We start from the raw sequence: 14,387 nt of genomic DNA, 5'->3' as shown, positions 1-14,387 counted from the left end.
ACAAAAGAGGACAATGGCTAATGAACCGTGACTTTATAGCCAGACTGAATTTCCATGCATGTTTCTGCTGTGAAATGTAACCCATTTAGCAGTGGGGAAATAACGAAAGTGTCCTGTAGGTGCAGAGATCAGACCCATTTGCAGTGTGACTGAAGCGGCTCCAGACTATAATTGTGTTTCGTCATATTTAAAAAAGAGGTCGTGTTACCTCAATAACTATACAAGTGTGTTGGATAATAACAGTGGGTGGGATTTCTGTGTGAAGTGGGTGGGTAGCTCCACAGATATGCAGGGAAGGAAACCCTCTCTACGCGCTTTACGCACGGGGCGGGCCTTTCATTCATGCGAGTTGGGGGTGTAGGCCACTCAGTCAAAGACAATCAAAGATGTTTGAGTTTCCATGCGCAGTGACCAGGGAGGTAAAGCGCACAGCAGTTTTTACCCCTCCTCCTCCTCCAGCTCCGATCACTCCGGCCTCCACACTACAGGAGCTTTAAATCACATTTGATCAGAGGAATCTTTTTTATTTGTTTAAAAAGGACCCTGGTCATGCGATGCGATTTATTTCTGCCGGAGGGAAGAAGGAAAAACTAGATAAGACCTGTTGGCGATGATGGATTACTCAAAGGCGCAAATGGTGAGTGTCGAGTCGACGACTGTTTGGTAGCGCTCCCACTCGTGTTTGTTACAGTAACAAAGCAAATGGCGATTATTGTAGACGTTTTTTAAGGAGCATTTGCTCTTTAACGAATCAGTTTTCGCTGAAGTTGTTAAGTAGCTGAAGTGTTTTCCATGATTTTCAGTGTAGGCCTTGTTTTCGCGTTTACCTGCTCTGTGAAATAAAGTTGCTTTTCATTTAAAACAGACGAATCGATTTGTGAAACAACTTAAACCAGGGTTCTTTTATATGTAAGTAGCTTTCAACAAAGTGAGGACACAGTAATTCTTGGAAATATTTTTTATCCTGCTACTAATTTATTCCCAATTGAATCAATGTCTTGTATGCAACCTAATTATTGTCTTAGGCCATCAAGCTTTGTTTCATTTTAATCCACCAATAATGTTCTTTCTGAGGCTAAAACAGCCTCTTTTGTAAAAGTTTCACTGTAACATGACTATTTGTTTGTATGCCATATATGGATTTATTCAGACATTTCCTAGTATTTCAGCAACAATTTGGTAAAAGTTTAATTGGCCTCATTTATACTTTTTTACTTGTTGAATACAGTTTCCATTATCTATTACTTTGGGTGATTCCTGCAGCATATCAAATTAACAACACCAAATCAACTTGATGTGTGTTTTTTTCCCTATATAGTCAAGCTTATCTGAGGAGGGCAGTTCAGCTGGGTGCCAGCAGTCTGGTAATGCTGGGGTGAAACTTGGGGCAGTGATGGAGCAGCTGCAGAGACAACAAGAGGCCAAACTGGAGATGAATCTGCAAGAGAAGCAGCTTCTTCACGCCCAGCTCCTGTTTGCTCAACACGCTGCTGCAGCAGCGAGAGCCTCTGGCTCCAGACTGGACTCTGCATTATTCGGCAAAGCAGATGGACAGACTTATCAAGCAGCTCAGCAAGCTTTGAACAGCCATTTCAGCAGAATGGATCCAGATGACGAAGATGAAGACTCAGATGAGGAGGACGAGGAACAGGAAATGGTGGATCCTGGAGAGAACGACGAGGTGGAGGATGATGATGATGATGATGAAGAGGAGGAGGAGATGGAGGGTGGACCTCTTCAGCAGGCGAAGAAGCCTCAACTCCAGCAGGTCGCAGGTTTCTCCTTCGCTCCTTATTCCACACCTCAGTCCTCTGCTGTGAAGCAAATGTCCGAATCTCCGGCAATAAAGCAGGAGCAGGAGGAGAAAGAGCTGCAGTCTCCTGCAGGCCAACACGCCTTCACTTCACCCAATGGCTTTACTGACTGGGGCTATGATGAATCATATAAACAAGTAAGTTACCTGCCATTTAACTACCAAAATGAGGGCCATGTTGTTGTTTTTCCTATATCATTTGCTTTCTTTTATAGTGAACATTTTCTCTCATATCTCTTATTGTAATGTCCACTCTCGGGTATATTATAGTAATTTATATTGAGGTAACCACAGCCCCAATTAATCTTCACAGAGATGTAATGAACAGCTGTGACCCTCTGTGTTAGCAGTTGTGCACTATTAATCTTACTATTAATTGTTGACTTCTTCCTGGTGAGTCGGGCTCAATGTTGCCTCCTGTTTTCTCACATGTGTGTGGGGGGGGGAGGAGCGTGTCCCTCTGGCAAGATGCCCGCACTTGATAGTGTTTAATTACTTGCAAGGCCAAAGATCTCTCCTTCTGCTTTACCTCCCCTCATGTCTCACACTCACAAATGCATCCTTGCCACCAGCCGAGCTAATTGGTCTTGGCCACGGTCCAATCCTAACTGTTCAAAGCAACCGGACCAGGCCTGACAGAGATGAAGTTAAAATGAGAGCAGAGGATTAATGAAATGGCCTCGAGCGTGTATTTATGGACAAGCTTGGATTCAAGGGTTAACTCCTGTAAGGAATTGCTGGGCAGGGGGTGGACTTTTCTCTCATTGTATCAGACAGATCTCCTTTAAATGAGATCCAAAGCTGGTATTTACGAGTGTGTTTTCTAACGGATATGTTTGACTACTTATAGGAAACAGAGGGTCCCTTCAGAGTTTTTTCTTTATGGGGACCAATCTGATTGGTTCTTCTGTGTGTGCATGTGTGTGTGTCCCTTGAAAAGGCCTCACTTCAATACAATACTTTATGATTAATGAGGCCTGTGGCCAGAAGGACAGCTGTGCCTCACAGCATACCAGCGAGCAACTCCCTATAAAGTTGACTTACAGTAGTTTCAGTGGAGCACGGTGGGCTTTTGGTATTTCTTGTCACTTTGATACATTTCTTGTTCATTATTTAGATATGTTTCATACTTTGGTGTGTTTTTCTTTACCCTTCGTTGTAGTAAAAGAGTTTTGGTAAAAGTTACATGCTGAGTAAAAAGTTACTGGTTATCTTTATGAATTTAAACATTGATACAATACTAGTATAAAACCAAAGCAAAAAGAAAAAGTCCTAGGCACTCAAAATTGATCTATAAATGTGGATACAGTGCAGGTACAGATACACCAATGCACCGTGGATCTGAGCAAATTACTTGAGTTTTTATCAAAATTACAATATGAACTTGTGCAAAAGTGTCCCAATACAAGTCTGAATTAAGTATTGTGGTGCGGCAGGTATGTCCCACCTACAAATTATATTTTAAGGAATTAAAAAAATCTTTGTTTCGCAAGATCCTTTTAAAAATTACACTATCACTTTAATATATTCCGCCATAATAAAAATGATGCAAAAATGATAATTCCCCCCCAATATTTTATATACAATCTCTTTATTTTTATTTACTATTTCCAAATTGTTCAGCCCTAACATGTGGCTAATTTCTTCCCTAGTGTAACATCTGTGCACTCTTGGGTTGAAAACTTTTGTTTTTGTTTTTAAGTCTCTTGTTTTCTTACTTAGTAGCGTTATTCACTGACCTCTGTTAAAGCTGCGACAGGCTCAGAATGCTCTCTGCTGACGTAGTTCAGTTGATAGCTTTGCATAATTTAGCCGTTGCTTGGCAACACTTAATGGCGGCTTAATTTAACTGCAAGTAATCAATACATTATATGGCCACTGTAGGGAAAATTGCATTTCCTTTTGTCAGAGCAGCACAAAACACCCGGAGCAAGGAAGAACATTTCCTCAGCTTGATTGAAAGCACATTAACAAGTCATGGAAATAGCTTAATTGCATGTGCGTTAAATGGTTTGGATTATTTTTAAGCATAAGAAACATCTCAGAACCTAAATTTAACAATAGAACAAATGTATATGAGGCATTTGCTTTGATGAATTTGGGTCAAGATAAGTTAAAAAAAGCATCTTGGCTTTATTTTTTTCATTATTAACTGGTTGGTGGTGAACATCATTGAAGCTGTTTTTTAAAATGGTTTGCAGCCTACAACCAGACGCAAAGAAAATGCTTTTCACTCGAATTCCTTAATTAAAAAAAAGTCAGTTTTAGTTTGAAATAGTATCTTTTTTTAGTTAATTGGTTACAAGTTAAAAAAAATTGCAATTATTTACTAGTTTTCCTCTCTTCACCCTAAAACTGAGTCCCCCTCTGCTACTTTTGTAGCTTATTCTCTCACAGTCATTACAGCAATCAAACATCTTTGAAGATCCAGACATGCTCTACAAGCCTCACCATGCTGGGCAGCCATTGTTCGCCCCTTGTGTGCAGTCTTACTGTACGCCCTTAAATGTGACATGGGCGGGGACAACTGGCCCCTGTTTGCTCTCAGTCCCAGCACAGCAAGGGTCCAGATGAATTATCTTGACTTGTTCGGGTGTATCAATGCCCAATAATTTAATTTGGATTAAAAATTTGGTCCCCCTGTGGTTACAGTGACATTTGGAGAGGGGTAGGTTTTCACTGGTGCTCTGCTGGAGCTGATGGGTTTTAATAATGCTCATTATAAGAGCCAGTTTCTGGTTACTGTTAATGTTTGAGTATCTCAATGGACATTTTAACTGTGTGGGTTTTTTTTATCTCGACTAGTTGAACAAACATTTACATAACTACTTATTTTATAGTTCTATGCATTAGCCTGATAATTTGTCATTTTAAGATATAAAACCAACTAAAAACCTAATAAAACTATCCTTTTTCAGCAAAAAACAAAAGAAACCTTTTCCTGACCTACATACTGAATACTATCAGCATTCCCGGGGCTGGATGTGTGAAAACTGTGAGCAATTAACTGAAAGCTCTTTGTTAATAGAACCACAGTAGGTCTCACTTGCTCATCAATAAGGGGGGGAAGGGTTTTATTTCCATTTCATGGTGAAAGGACTGGGATGTTTATCTACCTTCACATCAATAAGGTTTCTGTTGGGGGAGTAGAAGTCCTTTATTAGAAACTCTAAGCTGGAGCCATTAGATGTGTCAACAGCTCTGCCACCACGGGGGTAGTTTTATGTGTAAAGTGGACACACACAGTTATACTGTTAAACTAGTTTAACAACTTAAAACAGGGTATACAAAATACTTTCCTTGAGGAAAAGTCTGTGTTTATAAGGGTCCATTACAGCAGTGATTTCCAACCGAGGAGCCGCTTACATCTGCTGTAGTGGTGGAAAGACAATTAAGTATTTAAGATTAAGAAAAAAGCTTAAAGAGATATCTTAAAGTAATCTCTAAATGGCTAGCATAGCTGAAGGTAACATATAAATGGTTGGCTTAAAGCAGTGTACAACCCTGATTCCAAAAGAGTTGGGGTGCTGTGTAAAATGTAAATTAGAAAATAAAATAGTGTATATATTTACAAAACATTAGATATCTTGTCTGTGTACTGTATTCAATTGAATGTAGATGGGAAAGGATTTACAAATGTAGTTTTTTATTACTTTTGTCACAGCATCTCAACTTTTTGGGAATCTGGGTTGTATTAGTGGTTGAAATAATGGATAAAAGGTTTGAAATAGTTAGGGAAAAGTAATGAATACATTTTGAAATGGTTAACTTAAGTAATGGATAAATGGTTGGAATAGTTAGAAAAGTACAAGACACATTGTTGAAGTAGTCAATGAGAAATAAATGGTTATAAAACTTAGCTAAAAACGAAGTATACATTTTTGAATTACCGCAAAAATAATGAATAAAGTGTAAACATAAATAATTGATGAATAGTAAATGAGAAGTAAAGGATGTTCTGAGTCTTTACTTAAAAGTACTGTTTAAATGAGAGTAAAATAAATAGTTAGCTACATTTTCAATGGCTGAAACAGCTAAAATATTTGATTAATTGTTGTAATAGTTGAAACTAAACTAAAGGATACATTGTTGAAGTCATTATCTAAAAGTAATGTGTTATTGTAAATTGTTGGGGAAAGCTAATGGCTAAATGGTTTAAATTGCCCAAAAATAATGAATAAATTGTTTAAATAGTAAGCTAAAATAATTGATAAATAGATGAAATAGTAAGTGAAAACTAAAGGATACATTGTCAAAGTAGTTGGCTAAATGTACTGTATAATGAGTTTAAATTGTTAGTTTAAGGTAATGTATAAATGGTGTAATTAAGCTAATAAGCTAAATTGTAATTGGATGAAATGGTCAGTTAAAAGTAGGCCTAATGGATAAACCTGTGAAATGGACGGCTTACAGCAGCCGTGCTTAAAAATGGTTGAAATGGTAAAAAGTGGTTTAAAACATGGTGAAAAGACCTTTTGGCTATGTGGGTCCATCTGACAACAAGGCCTCTGACTTACAGTCATGCAGCTGTTTGTGTGTCAGCATTCACAGTTTGAGCAGTATTTTCACTGTAAACACCAGGAGAGTTACAGTTGGACTGCAAGCCAAGAGATCATTGGTTCCCATGTATTTTGTCACTTTAAGTGTGAAATAATAAGGGTATTAGCTCTATGTCTAATCAGGTTGCCAAACCTTTAGTGAAGGGGGGCAATGTGTTAAAAGAACAAAATGATACAAGTGTCAAGTAAAAACGCTGAGGGACATGAGGGAAGACAAAAACAGTCCATTATTTTGCTAAACCACAAGCATGATAATTGAGGCATTTGATCCTGTTATACAACAACATGTTTGTGTTTGGAAATACACAGTTGTTTTAATATAAAACATGTTCACATAAAACAAGAGCATGAACTGAATGCCACCAGCCCTCATACGCCTACAGTAAGCAAGCCAAAGATAAATATACAGAAAGAAAACTCTGTGACATTACATAAGCTGCATCAAGACTCCTTAAAACTAATGAATGTTAGTTTTAAGGTATATAGAAGGAATAATAGAAGAAAAAACATCATCCACTTGGAGTAATTGTAACGACAGACCATTCTTAACCATGTTTGATTTTCATGCTGGCATCATCTTGCAGCTCTGCGTGTGCGTTGGCAGGACAATAACGTCTCAGCGGGCTTTTCCACACTGTTGCACACACACTGCCCTCCACTCACATTTTTAACCTTTAACTGTCATGTTAAGGGGGAGATAATGGAGGAATAACATGTCACATTAAACTGCCTAGTGAGCACAGGGCCTTTCATTAATCTTTCTTTTACAGTGCCAAGAAAGAAATTTAGGAAGATTTTTTTATTGATCACCAGAGGGGGTAATTAGGGGTTGCAGCATAACAAGAAGTATATCAAATAATAATAGAAATAAAACTTTCAATTATAAGTCAAGCGATACACGTATAATACTTAATGTAATTAATCCTGATTCAGAAAGAGGGACGCTGTGAAAAATGTAAATAAGAAAAGGATCAAAGAAATCAAATTCAGAATCAGTGGAATATATTTACAAAAAACAAAAGGTTTTTCAGTTTGAGCATTCTTGTCTTTGTGCTGTATTCAATTGAATTTAAGACAAAAATGATTTGCAAATGAATGCATTCTGTTTTTATTACAAGTCCAGTTCCCAAAAAGTTGGGGCACAGTTAAACATCAGAATAAAAAAAGAATGCAATGATTTGCAAATCCTTTGTGACCTACATTCAGTGGATTTCTAATGCTCAAACTGGGAATCTTTTTTAACAGTATATACACTCATTCTGAATTTTATGCATTTTTTACGTAATGGTTTGACTGATAGCTGCAGGGTTTGAACAAAGTCTGCAAATGCTTCATTTTATGAATTATGTTTTCATGTTTAGGAATATGTTATTCATAGGAATAATTATTAATGTGAAACGGTAATATTTAATATTTGAACTGAAACAATCCCGGTTGTCATTAGTTTGTTGGTGTTTCACTCCAGACATTAGCAACCTTCTGCTTTTTTTCACAATTCAATTAATTTGCATTTATAGTAATTTAGGTGTGATGACAAATATTTCCGTATCCAACAATGGCATAATCTTCAAAGCTGGAAAAAAAATGAGAATGCAAAAGGGAATCGCCAAATCCTGTTTTTGAGAATTGAAACTAAATGCTAATTTCAATCAGTTGTGACACCCCACCGTGTGTGTGTGTGTGTGTGTACATATATATATATATATATATATATATATATATATATATACGCACACACACGAATATAAAATACAACAAAGTAAAGTATGTCTTAATTTGTACAAAACTCTCAAAGCTGTTTACAGTGAGTGCTGGGAAAAAGCAGGTTTTGGGAACATAAGGAAAGAGCAAAGTCCAGAGAGGAAAATGGGACAAATACAGAGAAGCTTTAAATAGGAATGGTATCTCTGAGGAAACACACCCACTGTTTGAGTTGAATAATCTTTTTAATAATCTTGTGTCTATATACTGTGTATATATTGCATGTCTGCTGGTCAGGATATGTATCACATGTACTTCCTTTTATGTCTATAATAAGCAACTGGAAATAACATTAAAACCTGTGTTTTTGCCATGTTTTCCTCATTAAACTCATCATCTGAAGGACAAGCTGTTCTCTAATGTTCCTCTGTGGATGTATTTACAGAAAGGAAATGCCATCTGGCCTGAGGAAAATGACGAAAGAAAAGTACGAGGAGAACCATCCAGGGACTTTGCCAAGGTCAGTACACTTAGTCGATGTATGTAAACAAGAAAATGGCTGAAATATCTAGAGTTTATTGTCTTGTTGCTGATGTGTTTTTTATTGTTGTTGTTTTTTACTTACAGCTTTATGAACTGGATAATGACCCACAACGGAAGGAGTTTCTTGATGAACTCTTCGTCTTTATGCAGAAACGAGGTATGATTCACAGTTAGTCTTATGGTTTGGCTTTTTTCCGAGCTTTTTGTAGTCTTTTAAGCATCAAATTAAAAAACTCTAATAGCATTGTTGATGAAGTGCTGGTTAAATGTGATGCTTATTTGTTAATAAAGGAATCTTAATTTAGGCAGCAGGGCTGTGATTGTAGCTGATATTTAAATTCTGCTTCCAGTGAATGCAATGGCACACTTTAATTTTACTAACTGATGGTTAGGTTTGAGAATTGACCTATCTTTAGATGAGCTGAAACGTCTTTGTCTCTGAAAAATTATTAAAAAAAGTGAATTAGTTGTTTCCAAAGTAGGTTCAGTATTATTAGCAGTGTATTAGAATGATCTATAATGCTCAAATTTAGGTTAAAGGGTTAAAATGTCAATTATTGATGAAAATGGAAATTAAAAAAATACAGTCCGTCTTATTTATTTCTTACTTGAAGCTCAGGCCCTGCATGTCTTACTAGTCATATCAAGTCAAGACCCTTAATTATATTTATTAATGTGAATTGGTGCTTAATAATAAAATTCAAATCTTTTCTTATTTTTTTTTTTACCTCTTATGAAAACCTAAACTCTTTTTAATTAGCTAAAAACAACAACCTTAACACCACTGCAATAGAAATAATCTTTTTTTAATCTCTGTTTTCAAGATAAGGAATATGTTTATATTTGATTATACCTCAAATATTTGATTCCCCACATAATCCGTTGTTACAAATCAATAATTTATTGACTGACATGGACACTGCAAAGAAAAGGGGAAGTCCTTCGGTTCCCTTCCACAGCGCCTTGAGGGCAACCCCCCCCCCCCCCCCCCCCCCCATTTTTTAATACATATATTTATGTATATAGCATATACATTAAGATGTGACCATAATAGCTTTAAGAGTCTGGACATTTGTTGGTTTAGATCTTTAGATTATCTTAAAAGTGCTTGAATTTTACTTTTAAAAAGCTGTAAGAACCCTGGTGGAAAAACAATTATGCAGTTTCATTTCATCCAATGAAAACAAATCCCAGTCAAACCAAAGTAAGGCGGCAGCGAGACACCATCTGTAATCTTTACTTGTGTCTGCAGAGGTCACGGTCATGGCAAATGTCCATGTGCACGGGCTCATCTTAAGCACAAAGAAATCTTGTCTTTACAACTTGCTTTTAGCCTCGTTGCTTAATTGGCTTTAATCCAAATCTGGATTGGAAGGGTTAGCTGTCACCGCTGTGATTGGCAGGCACTGCTGGCTCTAAAATCACCCCTCCCCCCACACTCCAATCAATGCAGCAACAGAGCTGCTGTTGTGGAATTACCCCCACCCCCAGCCGTCCAAAATAAGCTTCATTAGAGAAGTCTTTCCACACAGATTATACATGCTAAAGCCATATTAGCCAACATTGACCTCAGGACGCCAGGTGCGTTAATCAGAATATGCTCTCGTCCTCATTGTGTAGTCCTTAAGACCCATAAACCCGCTCTGGTTTTATGCCAACTTGAATTTTATGCCAACTTAAATTTAACAAAGTAAAAACGCATTTAATTGTATGTATTCTATCTCATTCATTCAGGAACTCCTGTGAACCGCATTCCCATCATGGCGAAGCAAGTGCTCGACCTGTACAGGCTCTATAAGCTCGTGACAGAGAAAGGTGGTCTGGTGGAGGTTATTAACAAGAAGATTTGGAGGGAGATCACCAAAGGTCTCAACCTCCCAACATCCATCACCAGCGCGGCCTTCACCCTCCGCACCCAGTAGGTGTCTCTCTCATGTGTAACAGAAAAGCTTGATGAGGAATTTAGGAATAATCAGAAAAAAAAATGTGCTCAAATAAAAGAATGTTGAGTTCGAGCTCTTTCAAGTTTAATAGTTAAATCGTTTCCCAATAAAAAAGGGAATCCATTCAATGGGTGCATTAACCTGCACTGAACTGTGTGTCTAATTTGAAACATTTTTTTTGCAGGTATATGAAGTATTTGTACCCATTTGAGTGTGAGAAAAAGGGCCTGAGCTCTCCAGGTGAGCTGCAGGCTGCCATTGACAGTAACCGCAGAGAAGGTCGACGTCCCAGCTACACCAACAGCTTGTACCGATATTCCCCCTCCCCGAGCTCCGCTCCACACACCCTGCTTGCTTCGCCCACCATGCAAACCACCCCAACTGGACACAACGGCCTAAGTGCATCTGCTAGCCCAAATCTAAAGAGAAACGCAGGTATGAGACAGTTTTAGCTGTGTAGGAAAACTCTAATCCCTGATTTGATCATTTTAAAGTCACTCTTGTCTCAAAGAATGGTTTAAATCTTCCTGCACTTTTACCAGATATATTATTATTATTATTTTGTATGATGAAGGTTTCATAGACAGGATTATTTTGGCTTATTATTATTACTATTATTGCTTGCTTTCTTTTGATTTGATGACATGTTTAAAATTGTTTTCACTTTTCACACTTAGATGAGATGTCGACCCCTGTATTACCCGGACGGATGCCCATAACTCTGGCCCTGGGCCGGCAGCAGCAGCAGCTGGCACAAGCTGCCACGTTGGAGCATTTCAGAGACAGGCTGGAGCGAGGAGCTGGAGGAGCTGCAGCCGCTGCGTCCGCTGCAGCAGACGGTCCAGAGAAGAAAATGATGCGGATGGCGGAGGAGCAGCAGCGCCTGATGCAGCAGGCCCTCCAACAAAACCTGCTGGCCTTTGCGTCTCAGTTCAACCCCATGAACCTCAAACTTAACAACGGACAGGGTGAGATGCTCGTGCTGTAATCATACAGGCCCAATCAACACTTAACATGAGTTGAGGAAAGTCCACTAACTGGAGTATTTCTCTTTTTCTTCCACAGAGAGCAAAAAGGATTTGTCTCTGAGCATCTCCACTAACGGAGCCGCCAGTATCAGTGTATCTGTGGAGGTCAATGGCACCATTTACTCAGGTGTGTAATTACATTTTAAAAGGATTTCACCTTTTTTTTAAAGAACAAAAGAAAAGAAGCTGCTAGAAAAGATATTCTGATAATATCTAAACTGTAATCAAATCAAATTTAGACGTTAGTTTAATTTATTATAAAGATAGATTATAAAGAAGTGGAATAACATGGCATGAATTCGTTGCTAGTAGCAGTGACTTCCTCCTGCAATGTGTCGGGGTTTTTTAACTTTGGATTTTGTTCAGATTAAAAAAACAAAATACAAAGTTGATTAGCTAGTTTACTAGTTAATTGGCTTTAGAGGTGTTGGTTGCCAAATGGGTTACCTCTGAGAAGAACCAGCACTTTCACTCAGCTTCTTGTATATATGCTAACCTGCAGGCTCGAGGTTTATATCTCATGCATCATAAGAGTGGAATCCATAAACTCAGATTAATCCCAGCAAGAAAATAAATAAGCAACATGGTCATACTATTTTTTTCTGTTTCTGTGCAGCACTACAAAGTACTTAATAGCTCTGCATTCCCCCTTTAACTTGACCTTGAAATTTGTAATTTCTACACATTTGACAAGTTAATGAGACAAAATGCGCTTTTTAATGTCTATTGGTTTTAACTTTAATCTTTTCTCTGATCTATGCACGCAGGAATGCTATTTGCCCAGAAGTCAGCTGCTCCTGCAGCATCACAGGCCGCAGCTCTGGCAGGAACAAACGGTTTCAGTGTCATGTCCTCCTCTCACAGTCCCTCCTCTTCATCTTCCACCTCCTCAAAGGGACCCAATTAAGCCCCACTCATCGTTAAATCTGTTCTCAGCAAAATAATATTGCAAAATGTGTACATCTTTTATCAGGCAAGAACTGTGTGAACTCAAACTATACTGCTGTCAACTAGCGCATCTCCAGCTGTTCTAGTTTTTAGTTAGTTAGTTTTATTTTGGCCGCATGACGTGCTTTAAGTTGACATTAATGTTTGACCCCTAAGGCTTTCAAACTGGCCACAGTATAGATTCAGATCACAGTTTACCTTTGTGCCTGTTAGAAGCTTATTTTTTTCCCCTTTTTTTAAGATTGTGGCTTCCACGTCTGAAAGGCTCTGCATGGTTTGTTCAGATGTGTCTTTAGAGCCTCTGGATTTATAATTAATTATCAAACAGTTCTCTAGCTGCCTTGTCCCATAGTTGAACAATGTGGTTGCCAAAGTGCAGCTGATGAAGACCAAAAAGCCTTACCTCTAAGTCATAGCTACTGTGTGTAACTATTTTGCTGAAGCCAGTTTGTATCCCTCTTAGTAAACTTTTGTTTGAGTGAGAGCTCAAGTTTATACTATAGTTTATACTTTTCATAACAGCTTTCAGGGATAATGTGCATCATCAGAGTTGGAGAGAAATTAGTTTTTTATGTTTTGTATTGTTTCATTTTACTTTTTCTATTTAATAATTTGGCTCAGCCTCAAAATACAGAACATTTATTTCATGTCAGCTGTCATTCAAAGGCAAAACATTATTATTGCTGTAAGGATGTAATTCAACATTTACCTCAATTGACTTCCCATGTTGGTAAGTTTCTCAGACTCAGGAATATCCTCTGGACTCATCACTGTTATACTGTATCTCAGAATATTTTACTGTGTTGTATTTGCATAAACGCAGAGAATGTATCGCGAATGACCTCAAGCTTTTTCAGAAGTGAACACTGAAACAGTGCTACCTCACTCTTCTAGAGAAATATGCAATACTTAATGTGGTATGTGCTGATTAAGCCATCTGCTGAAGTATACTGTATGTGGACAATCAAGTAGACATATCAATCATGCAAACAAATGTCACTGTGAACTTCAAAAATCAAAGGTGTTGTAATGGTATTTGATTAACGTATTTCTTGGACATGTGGCCATTAAGAATAAAACAATCTTGTGTGCTGTAGAAAGCCTTAAGTGTGTTTGTCCTTATGAAGAGTAGCCCAATGATCATGCAAGCCCATTTCCACCAATAAAAAAGAAATAGATGAAACCATAACTTTGTGATGATAAAACAAAAAGACATTATAACTCAAAATAATGACATATTTTCTCAAATATAATGACTTACTAGGTCACTGTTGGTTGAGATGGATGGCCAAGTCATTATTTCAAGATAGATAAACCTTTTTGTTTAGTAGTCTTTTTATAGTTGTGTGTGGGCTTGAACAAATCCCTAAACGGAAACATTTTCTATCCTGTGAATAATTTCAACATAAAGTCCACTTTTCAGATGCTTTTTTCTTATTTGATTTTAACTTTCAGCTGCATCTCACAGTCTTCATTAGAGGCTGAGTTGAAATTATTTTGTCATGCATACTGAACCCTTTGTCAAGAATCAACTTCCATGTTCCTGTGCAAACAAGATTTTACATAGACACAACACATGATCAGTTTAAATATATATTGTTATATATATTATATATATTGAAATAACTTATTTCAATTATATTTTCAAAATTATTGACAACGATAAGCCAATAATATATATTAGTATAACATTCATGTATGAGTACTTTTACATTTGATATGTTAGGATCATTTTATTTATATGCACTCTCTGGCCTTTACAGGACTATTACTTGCATTTTTTTGATCAGAGGTGTAAGAAATATTGATACACATGACTATCATGATATATGTTTTCAGTGAAAAAAAATGT

General features: G+C 37.4%; 1 protein-coding gene across 1 annotated transcript; it reads left to right on the top strand.

Annotated features, from left to right (window-relative positions):
* The first annotated feature begins 373 nt into the window (after positions 1-373).
* On the top strand, positions 374-13,635 carry LOC131973420 (AT-rich interactive domain-containing protein 3A-like). Its single transcript, XM_059335414.1, has 9 exons — positions 374-637; positions 1,319-1,951; positions 8,519-8,593; positions 8,701-8,773; positions 10,351-10,534; positions 10,744-10,994; positions 11,237-11,527; positions 11,625-11,714; positions 12,355-13,635. The coding sequence occupies exons 1-9, from the start codon at positions 611-613 to the stop codon at positions 12,492-12,494; spliced, it is 1,764 nt and encodes a 587-aa protein (XP_059191397.1). The 5' UTR covers positions 374-610; the 3' UTR covers positions 12,495-13,635.
* The last annotated feature ends 752 nt before the right edge of the window (positions 13,636-14,387 follow it).

The sequence above is a fragment of the Centropristis striata genome, chromosome 6, assembly GCF_030273125.1.
Source record: "Centropristis striata isolate RG_2023a ecotype Rhode Island chromosome 6, C.striata_1.0, whole genome shotgun sequence".
NCBI classification, from domain to species: domain Eukaryota; kingdom Metazoa; phylum Chordata; class Actinopteri; order Perciformes; family Serranidae; genus Centropristis; species Centropristis striata.
This window is presented reverse-complemented; position numbering and strand designations above follow the sequence as displayed.

Excerpts from the sequence above, each read along its gene's own strand:
- LOC131973420 (XM_059335414.1), top strand. The coding sequence starts at position 611 with ATGATGGATTACTCAAAGGCGCAAATG. Across the intron at positions 11,528-11,624 it reads CAAACTTAACAACGGACAGG|AGAGCAAAAAGGATTTGTCT; the intron begins GTGAGATGCTCG and ends TTTCTTCCACAG. Across the intron at positions 11,715-12,354 it reads CAATGGCACCATTTACTCAG|GAATGCTATTTGCCCAGAAG; the intron begins GTGTGTAATTAC and ends CTATGCACGCAG.